The 10,477-nt window shown below is 47.8% G+C and overlaps 1 protein-coding gene across 10 annotated transcripts in view; it reads left to right on the top strand.

The window, feature by feature from the left end:
• The first annotated feature begins 2,602 nt into the window (after positions 1-2,602).
• LRRC30 (leucine rich repeat containing 30) overlaps positions 2,603-10,477 on the top strand; it is a 47,250-nt gene continuing 39,375 nt past the window's right edge. For 9 of the 10 annotated variants that reach the window (XR_011504568.1, XR_011504570.1, XR_011504565.1 and 6 more), the window contains exon 1: positions 2,603-10,231. Coding sequence is in view for 1 of the 10 variants with exons in the window: in XM_070513581.1 (XP_070369682.1) it covers positions 8,861-9,766 (906 nt within the window). In the remaining 9 variants the exon portion in view is untranslated. Of the gene's footprint in view, positions 10,452-10,477 lie in introns of those variants that run through there. The other variant, XM_070513581.1, reaches the window with a different exon arrangement.

Below are 10,477 nucleotides of genomic sequence, written 5' to 3'. Positions count from 1 at the left end.
AATCCATTACAATAATAAGTAATTAAATCTTGCAAAGGCCTAAATGAATAGTCATTAAACCCTTGCGGGGCGCCTGAAGCCAAAGCCACGTATTTTTCTAAAAGTGTGACGCTGGAACAATGAAATCCTCTTCAAACTCACATTGAACAGAATCACCATGAAAGGAAGACAAGTCGTTAAGTCAAGTCAAATAACTCTTTAAAGATGATGTATTCTGAGAAAAGCGAGCTGAAGGAGTGCACACTTGCATTTCTTTTCTCTGGTAGTCAGTCTACCTTCTCTGCGCCCTCAGAGGCAGCTTCTTTCACCCATTTGCATCCTCTCCTCGGGTCTTTCCAAAGTTCTTGCCGTTCCTCTGGGCACGGGGCACATCCTGCTCCTGCTAGTTCCTCTTCTTTCCATGCTCAGTCCAGCTCCCACGTGGCCGAACCAAGCTCCTGCCTCCCCTGCGTCCCGCGCTGTCCCATCCCTCGCCAGGCTTCTTCCTCCCTCTGTCTCTTCCCACCCCAACTTAGATGTATTTCTATGACAGCACTAGTAACCACGCACTGAAACACTTTGCTGGGTTTTCAGGAGGAATTCAGTAAGGACATGGAGTTGGCCATCACCTTGCTCTTTGCCCAGTGGCTTTCTCTTCTTTACATTCCTAGGATCTGGCACCTGGCCTGGTACAGAGCAAGCACTTCATAAATGCTTGTTGAATGAATGCAAGGGACTATGTGATATGAAGACACCTGGGCTGGCTCCTGCTTACTTTGAGCAGCCAGAGTGAAGTTTTTGGTTGAGTCAGACTCTTTTATTCTCTGTTCCATACTCCTCATGCTCCTGCTTATTCCAGGTCAACTTTATTGCCTCGTTCACTTATGAAATTTATTACAATTGGAACAGTGCTGACTTGAATTTTCCTCCATAACTATAAAAGAGCATTATTAATTGTTGAAGGTGTCTGGTAGATGTATGGGGATTTATTATACTTTGATATAATAGAAAATTTTTAAGCACTATTATTAAACACAGTTATAACATTAGCAGAACTCAAACAAAAAGAACGAAACTTATCCACATGGCTGACGTCCCAAAAAATCGATTTCTATCTTTCTCTGCTTTCTGTCAGATCTTGCCTATGTGCACATATAATTTTTATGTGGTTGCAATAATTTATGTATATGGTTTTAAGTATAGAGACATTATAACTCCTTTTCTTTCAGGTAAAGTGCTGTCACTTAAAAGTCAAATCACCACCAAGACAGTGACGTCCCTGATGATGACGATGACTATGCTTATAGGAGCTCCAACTCTGAGTCATTGTCGTATACGGTCTATTTCTAATACCCACAGCAAACTCAGCGAGGCTGAAAACGTGCCTGAAGTCATACAACTAGCAGAGCAGTAATAGCACTTGTCACCACTAATCCTTGCCAATCACTTTACTATATGCCAGCACCCAAGCTAAGGGTCTACCTGCTTTACCTCACTTAATACTCATAATGATCCCAAGTTATTATCCTTCCCAACTCTCAGGAGGAGACTGAGAGTTCGAGCAGCTGAGCAATTGGCCCCAGGTCACATGGCCGAAAGTGGCAGAGCTGGAATCGGCCGTCAGCTCTCTGACTGCACAGCCTCATTCATAACCCAGGATTTGAAACTGGAAATGGGATCCCTCGGGCTCCCGGCACCGACTCTAGTCTACTCTATCTTGTGCCCTTGGCAGGGAAGGGGGTTTCTTTTTGCTAACATAGTTCAGGCCAAATCTGAAATTAAAACAGTAATGGGTTTTTGGAGGAGTTTTAAAATGAGACTCCAACTTATAATTTATCAAACACGTGAGTTAAATACACACAGCATATTGTGAACTTCTTATTGGAGAGGCGTGTATCTCTGATAAGGACTGTGTGGTCCACTTGATTGAACTTCATCTCTCTGCTTCTATTTTCTTTTGTTAGCCACTTGAAAATTTATCATCCTACAATGTCACAATAATTTGAAACTTCTTAAAAGGAGACTTGCTCCTTAATGAAGCTCTGCTCCTTTGGTCTGAGGATATTATATAGCATCTCATCGCTCTTAAATTCATGACCTTGCTTTCTGAGATAAACTTAACGTGCAGAATGCTGATGTGGTGTTTGATTGCTCTCTCGACTTCTAATCAAAGCATCTTTTTATTTCCTCCTTTGTTTGCTGCTGTTAAACATGAAGCGTGCTTTGATGATCAGGCCCAGATGAGCAGGACTATAAAAGCATTTGCTGGTTACGCAGCTCCATGAGGACAAACAGGAAGATGCAGGGAAAATGGAAGCGGACAGAGCTAGAGTTAGCCCAACAGAGGGATTTCCTGAGAGGAAAAGGTGTATAATAACAAAGTGGATCTCTTTCTGGCAGCAACCTTTTTAAAAGCTCGATTTTAATTTGTTGAGATGGTTTGATGAGATGCAGCTGCTAGGAAGATAGACTCAGTGTTTTCTTAGAGTTGTACTGGGGCTTGGTTTCTCTGACAGGCTGGAGCTACTGATGTTCAGATCCCAGAGAGTGAAATGGCCTTGCTGTGCTCTCTCTTTTCCTGAATGGTTAATGTCAGCAGTGTGATTCTGCATAAATAGAAGTTTGATACCACTTGACACACAACACAGGTTTTATTTATGTTTCTGGTCACGTGGGTCACAGAGTAGTAGAGGGGCAGTAACCCTCCTAAAGTAGAGTGGGCTTGATTCACAAATAACAGGATTTAGTGGGGGAGGAGCTAGGCTCATTGAATGGGCATCACATATTGGCTGATATCCTGCTCAAGGGGAACAAACAGTGATGAATAGATTCAGCTCCAGCTTTAACAAGTGTATATGGTCTAAGAGGGGAGATACAAAAGCTGATCACCCTCATGTAAGGGTTTCTCAACCTTGGCATTGTTGAGATTTGGTGCCCACAACTCTCTGTTGGGGGGCTGTCCTGTGCACCGCAGGATGTTAGCAGCATCCCTGGCCTCTACCTGCTAGATGCCCGTAGCAGCACCACCATCCCCTTAGTTGATCAAACATGTCCCCAGACATTTCCAAGTGTCCCCTGAGGGGCAAAGTTGCCGCAGTTGAGAACTGCTGCTGTTAGGAGGGATGAGCACTGTGTGTGAGAAAGGAGAGTCCAGGATGCTCCAGAAGGCAAGGAAGGATGCCCAGGCAGCCCCAGAGTGAGGTGGGGTGGTCAGGGAAGGCTTTCTTAGGAGGTGACACTGTATCTTGCGAGAAACATGAGTGGTGCTAGCGTGCAATCAAGGGACCAGCATGAACAAAGAGACAGCATCCTGAAAACACAAGGGGTGTGCAGGGAGTCACTGAGGTTACTACCTCAGTGTTGCTGGAAGGTCAAGTGTGTGTGTGTGTGTGTGTGTGTGTGTGTGTGTTAGACGGTAAATGGTGGGATGTGAGACTGCGATGTGGGCAAGTGTGTGACCATGGCCTGCAAGGACAGCTTATGCAGCGGGTTGGTAGGAATAGACTTCTAGAACATTCTGGCCACGATGCCGAGGATGGATTACAGTGGACTCTTGAATGGCACTAGGGGCCCTTTTGCAGGAGGTGCTGTGCTACTTGCTGTCCTTACATCACCCCATTTGATCCTCACAACAGGCTTGTGAGGAGGAAGCCCAATTATCCCACTTACAGGCGAGGATGGAGAGGGGCTGAGCCTCGCTCACTCAGTGCCAGGCAGCCTGCAGGACAGCAGGACCAGGACCTTCCTCGAGAAGGTGCTGAGGCTTCCTCCGAAAGATGGAATAGACTTGGCTTGTCTGGCAAAGCTTTGTCCAAGGAGTTGCTGCAACGGAGGTTGAATCAGGAGTCCAGTGACCAGCTCTTGCACACGGGGTGTGGGTAGAGTCCTCTGCAGGGATGCATTAAGCAGGTCAAAATACAGTGACAGTGAAGCAATCAAAAAGAAACAGGGTAGCCAAGTGCCTTCTGCATTGTTCTTTTCTCCCAGCAAACTTCCATTAGGCCCCAAGTGTTTGTGCATTTCAGTAAGCATTTATTGAGTGCCTACTTCGTCCTCAGAACTGTTCCAGGGCTCTAGGGGAGACAAGAGGCTGAATCTAATTGAGCGGACAGCAAATGTGAGCTGAATGAACAGAGGGAGACAGCGATCAAACCCCAGGATGAAGGGTTTCAGAAGAGGAGCTTGCCTCACAGAGAAAAGCAGCTCCGTTTAGATCGGCCTGAGAACCTGCGCCTGAACCTCTCACTTTCGGGGAACGCACGTTTCCCTGGGAAGAGCTGATGGCTGGCTGGTTGAGAGGGAGGCTTCAGGAGACGAAAGGGCCAGGCTCACCCGTACTGGACAAGGTCCTCTCTCGCGTGCCCCTGGAGACGGCAGTGCACTTGGCCGTCTTTCCTGTGACCTGTCAGGTATCCATTCACTGACTACGTGTGGAGACGTGTTCTAAGCATTTTTATGTATTAAGTCATTTAATTCCCATGGCAGCCTTACAAGGTACTATCATCTCCATTTTACATATGAAGAAATGGAAATTACAGACAAGCTAAGTAACTTGCCCAAGGTCACATGGCCTTTCGGTAATAAACTCAGGATTAAAATCCAAGGCTCTCAGCCATGTTAATTGGGCTCATAATATTGAGCACCAGGCTGTGCTCCCTCTCACTGTGGTGGCTACAAGCCGGAAGGCTGGGGCATGCTCCAGTGAGAGTAATAATAACCACTGTACTGAGAAAAAACTGCCGAGGGAGGCCACATCTTCGCATGGTAAAAAGAGAACAGGATTTAGATCAGAAGACAAGTGTTGGTCTTAACTCTTATACTAACCAGTTTTGTAACTTGGAGCATCAGTTAACCCCACTGAAGCTTAACTTCATCATATTTAACACGCAGTTAACAATATGGACCTCACAAGTCTTAGGAGCATCAGATAGACCGTATAACAATGTCTAAAACAGCTTCTGAAACTAAGTAAATACTCTGCAAATATAATGTGAGTGAAAGATAAATGAGAGATGCTTCATGGACACAGGTTTGATTGGCCTTGAAGAGAGTATAAAGTTCGTGAACAAGGACAAAGTAAAAATCAAATGTACCGAGAAAGTTCAGTAAATGAATCCAGGGGCATGTGTGTTGGGGGGGGGGTATGTGAGTATGATAGTATAACAGCTGTCACTTACGGAACAGCTGTCAGTTAGCGGGGTCTTACCATGTACCCTCACTGTACTATGGCTTATGTCCCATCATAACCACAAATTAGGGAATTTTGTTCTGTACTTTGGGCTCCCCATTGCATGCATGTTGCAGATGCTTAACCCTGGACTGTTCTGAGACGTGCTGGTTTAACGCAGCCTCTCCGCGGGTGTCTGCAAGCCCAGCACCAGGCTGTGCCGGATGCAGGGTCGCGGCCAGCTCGGAAGGCACGGCTCCCATTTGCTCTCCTTCCTCCCGTGACTTCCCAGGCCCCCTGATTTTCGCGGGCCTGGATAGTACTCCTCAATCAAACATTCATCCCATAGCTTTTGCCTCAAGCTGTACTTTTGAGGAAACCTGGGCTAAGACACATAAAAAAATTTTTCTTCAGTAAAAGAAAACACATTGAAGTAGATATGCACAGGAACAAGACCTAGATTTACATATGCAAAACATTAATTGGGTTGTCTCTCTTCATACTTGCCTACATTTTCTATTTTTAAAATTTTAAATTAGTAAAATGGTTATTTTAATAAACTATTTAAACATACACATTTCTTTCATTCAAAATTAACAGACATAATATATAGTCCTAAGCTGAAAAGCCACAGCAAGAATAAAAAGAATTGTTTTCAATAGTTATTGTATGAATTCAGTATGAATAAATGTGGATTTTCATATGTTGGAAAATAAACAATTGGATTACACAGAAGTGCAGGAAATACATTGAGCATACTGAATACATTCCGATTATTCTATGACTTCCTTAGGATTTGAAGGCAATCACATTACTCACCACGCCCTGGAATCTCAAAAACCTGTCCAGCAATCTATTGTTCTGAGGCTTAATCCAAACTGAAATCCATTCGGAGAGCCTCAGAAGTGTCTCGTGGCAAAGCCGGATGTGTGGCCTCCGTAGCGCATCCTCAAGCCAGCAGCATCCCGGCCATTGCTAATTCCCTGGGGATCAATGTGAATGGAAGGAAAATAAAAGCCGCCTTGGATTTTGCATGCCTTAGAAAAGACGTTAAGCCTGCCTTCACTTCCCTGCAGTGGTCTCATTTGCAGCGAGAGTCCACCATGAAGAAGGGGGGAGGGGCTCTGGGAAATCTTCCCCTCACATGACCTATTTCATTTGCGAAGACGCAGGCCTAGAGGCGCTGACCAGCCTCTAGGTGATCGCGCTCTGACCCGACAACCGTGGTTAAGCAAGCAGTCAGCATCTATGTTTCAAACCGTTAGAAGAAACAAAGTCAGCTATTCACACAGCTCAGCCATTTGATATGAGAACCTCACGACAGAAGAACTGAACTATTTTTGGAGGGGATTAAATCCATTACACCAAACTCTTCTGGAATGATGTTTTAACTTTTGCTTTTCTTAGTTGTTTGGGGGTAGTATAAGCAGGGTTAATGCTTAATTATGTAGTTATATCTATGCAGGTAGTTACTTAGTAATTTCTTTACCTATGTTCCCTCAAGCCTTACCTCTAGCAATTTGAAAAGAAAAAACCATATCCTAGCCACAGTTATTCCATCTTTCTACAGGGCTAAGTCCAGAGTCTTCTTGTAGCTCCCAGCCTGGGCTGTGGAGTTGGACGGGCTGGGTTTGAATTCTGGTTCTGCCATTGACTAGGTACTTGACCTTGGGCAAGTGATTTGATCTTGCGTAATAAGTAACTTGACCTCTCACTATCTTCCTTTCCTCATCTGTAAAGTAGAGATCATTTTATCACCCATCCTGCATGTAAAGTGCGATGCCTTTCACTTAGTAAGCATTCAATAAGTGTTGGCTATTAACTGCTCAAAAAAAGTATTTATTGGAAAAAGATGTATTAAGGGAAAAGGAGAATTGCCACAAAGAAGAAAGCTGTCGACTCCTGCTCAAACCACCCCAGCTCCTGCTATTCCCCACATTTCAGGAACTCTAACATCATTTATCACGCTCATGGAAGGGAAGAGGGAAAGAGGAGCATAGCTCACTTTTTTTTTAACAGCAGAACTCCATTGTCATATGAAATTTACATGTGTAAGGCATAGTCTGCTTCAAAAACTTAGGATACAGATTTAGCTACATTACTTTTTTTCCCCTTAATAAACAGCTAGAACACTGAAGCATCCCATTACTAAAATGTCCAAAGTGTCAACCTCTGTCTGAGAACGCCAGGGGCTACTCAGTCACAGGGAGCACATCTCTCTCAAATGCCACGTGGAGCTGAAATGGGCTGGCATTGTTTGATTTACACCTCCCGCTGCTCCTCTCACCCAGGCCCTGGCCCCTCCGTGGGTGGACCTGCAGATTCCGGGATCGCCCAGCCTGAGCCCAGCTGAGCTCCTGGCTTGGTGATCACAGCTCTGTGATTGCTCTCCAGGACAGAGCTTCTGTGCCAAGGGCTATGCAGGGGCTGCTGCCAGCAAGAGCCATGTGCTTCCAGGGGAGCAGCCTCTACAGCCTGCAGCCCTCCTCTCAGAACCCTGTCATCAACCTTGATGTCTCTTCTCCCCTTAATCACGACATATTTTTAGGATTTTTCGGGTATGCAAATGTGTCTGCCTCCTCCCAACTGTATTAGTTTGCTAAGGCCACCCTAACACAGCGTGACAGGCTGGGTGCCCTAAATACAGGTTCTGGAGGCTACAAGGCCGGGAGCAAGGTGTCCGCACGATCGGTTGCTTGCGAGGCCTCTGTCCTTGGCTCCTCCCGGTGTCTTCACGTGGCCCTATTTCCAAATACAGCCACATTCTGGGTACTGGGGGTTAGGACTTCAACATTTGAAATTTGAGGGGACACAATGCAGCCCATAACACTCATAACTGACTCTACATACTTAGAGTGTAAGTGAACATTTTTAATTCGAGAGAGAGACATCGGTCCATACCAGCGACATTCTTCCGGGACAGCGGGCACCCGGTGCTCATCCTACTAAGGCAAACACCGAGGGGTCGGTCAGACATTTAAGGTGCCCCAAGCTGACCCCAGAAGCTCACAGCACACTCTGATCCCGGAGCTGCTCTGGGAGAAAGGGCAGCGGGGGTCCAGCCCCTCCTTCACTCCCTCCTCGCGAGTCCCCTCTGACCGGTACCGTGGGGAACCTTCCGCCGGAGGATTCCAGGTGTCCAGGCTCCTTGTTTCTTTTTCATGACTGCACAATTCACCGAAGTTTGAAATGGGTGCGTTTGCTGCCGTCTGACGGTCTTCAGCTTTTGAAGCCTAACTCTGTGGCTGGCGTTCAGCCGTCCCCCTGGCGTCCGGGCGCGCTCCCGAGACCGTGCCCACGGCCTGGCGCTGGCGGGCCTGCTTAATTTTTCCACTTTACCTCTTTTGGGAGACGGGCTTGCTAACCACCCTGCTCAGCTGTGATACCCAAGAAAAGCTGAGCGGGGAAAGTTAGCTGCCGCCTCCCTGTGACCCGCTTGCACATACAGGCCAATAAACCCGGGCAGAGTGACAGTGACAGCTGCCTGGTGGCGTTCAGAGGGAATGGAGTGGTTCAGTTCTGCAGCCCCAGGGACAGTATACCGTTACAGCCCGGCTGCTCAGAGAGAAACCGCCGAAGCTCCCCCGCGTCCGCCGCCGCACTCTGTCCTCGCCGCCGCTCTCGCTGCCTGCCTGCGCCGGCCGCTTAGCAGCTGGGGTGCGACAGGACCCCAGCCTTCGGGCGGCGGCGGAGAGAGGGTGCAAAGGAGGGAGAATGGGGGCGCGGCAGTCAAGTGCCCACTCCCAGGACAAGGGCCCCAAGGGGATGGTGCTGCTGGCCGGGAGGCAGAAATTCTCGCCGTGGGACGATGCCCTGCTCTCCGGAAAGGACCCACGGTCTCTGCTGAAGCGGGGCATGCGCCACGTCAGCTTCAGCCTGGTCACCAAGGGAATGACAGACATCCCCGACTTTCTGTGGGGCTTGTCTGAGGTCCAGAAACTCAATCTGTCTCACAACCAGCTCAGGGTTCTCCCGCCCGAGGTGGGGAAGCTGACTCGGCTCGTGGTCCTGAACCTGTGCGGGAACCGCCTAAAGAGTCTGCCCCGAGAAATCAGCCTCCTCAAGAGCCTGAAGGTGCTGTTCGTCAACATGAACTGCCTGACCGAGATGCCGGCCGAGCTGAGCGCCTGCAAAAACCTGGAGGTCCTGAGCCTGTCGCACAACTGCCTTTCCCAGCTTCCTGCCAGCTTCGCCGACCTCCCCAGACTGAGGAAGCTCAACATCAGCAACAACTATTTTGCTCACATCCCCATCTGTGTGTTTTCACTGAAGGAGCTGGATTTTTTGCACGTGGGCTCTAACCGCCTGGAAAACATCGCTGAGAGCATCCAGTGTCTGGTCAGCCTGCAGATCTTCATCGCGGAGAGAAACAATATCCACTCCTTCCCGCGGTCTCTCTGCCTGCTCACGAGCCTGGAGCTGCTGAACTTGAACAACAATGACATCCAGACCCTCCCGGACGAACTCTACCTGCTGTGTCGACTGGCGAGGATTGCTTGGAACCCCATGGACAAGGGGCTCCATATTTCCCATAACCCTCTTTCCAAGCCTCTGCCAGAGCTGGTGGAGGGGGGCCTGGAGATGCTCTTCAGCTACCTGAAGGATAAAAAGCACAACTGATGCGGCCCAGGAAGCGTGGACTGGAGCCAGTGCATGGAGACTTGTCAGCTGGGTACTTGTGTAGTCTAAACTTTCTCCCCTTACTGTTTGCGTGGCTCAGTGCTTGTGTTACCATTTGCTAAATCGTATTGAACACCTGTTGTAGGGAAGTGTTTGCTTTGAACTCTATAGGTTCCTAATAAGCCCCAAAATATTATGTTCATCTCATTCTAAACATAAATTGAAGCAGGCCTTTGGTTTTCTCCGAAGAGAAATAATTGCTCTGATTCTTCTGAGGAGTAGTGGGATTCAGCCCTTGGAATAGTGGACAGCAGGTCTAATTCAATGCAATCCGAAAGTCAGATATTTGCTAAGCATGTGGTGTGAGCCAAGTGCGATGTGAGGCACTGACACCGTCTGGTTTCAACCCTCGAATCGGCAGCCTGCAGCCAGGTAACAGCGAGACACACTCCTCCATCAGCCTTGGTAAGTGTTACCTGGGACCAAAGAGCCAGCTGGGGCCCTGCCCTGCCGGCGATGACCAAATCAGACAGAGCTTTCCCCTCAGGTTCTGGGGAAACAGTCAGAGGAACATTGTCTCTAAAATGTCTATAGAGTAAGAATCGAGCTGCTTTTGTTCACGTCTGGTGGTGAATGATGGGGGTAGCATGATGGCTTTCAGATAATAAATACAAATCAATTTTAATGTCAGTGTCTACCTTCTTTCCCAGT

The sequence above is a fragment of the Equus asinus genome, chromosome 7 (assembly GCF_041296235.1).
Source record: "Equus asinus isolate D_3611 breed Donkey chromosome 7, EquAss-T2T_v2, whole genome shotgun sequence".
In the NCBI taxonomy this organism is placed as follows: domain Eukaryota; kingdom Metazoa; phylum Chordata; class Mammalia; order Perissodactyla; family Equidae; genus Equus; species Equus asinus.
Note: the sequence above shows the minus strand (reverse complement) of the source record. Positions and strands in the feature narration are given on the sequence as shown.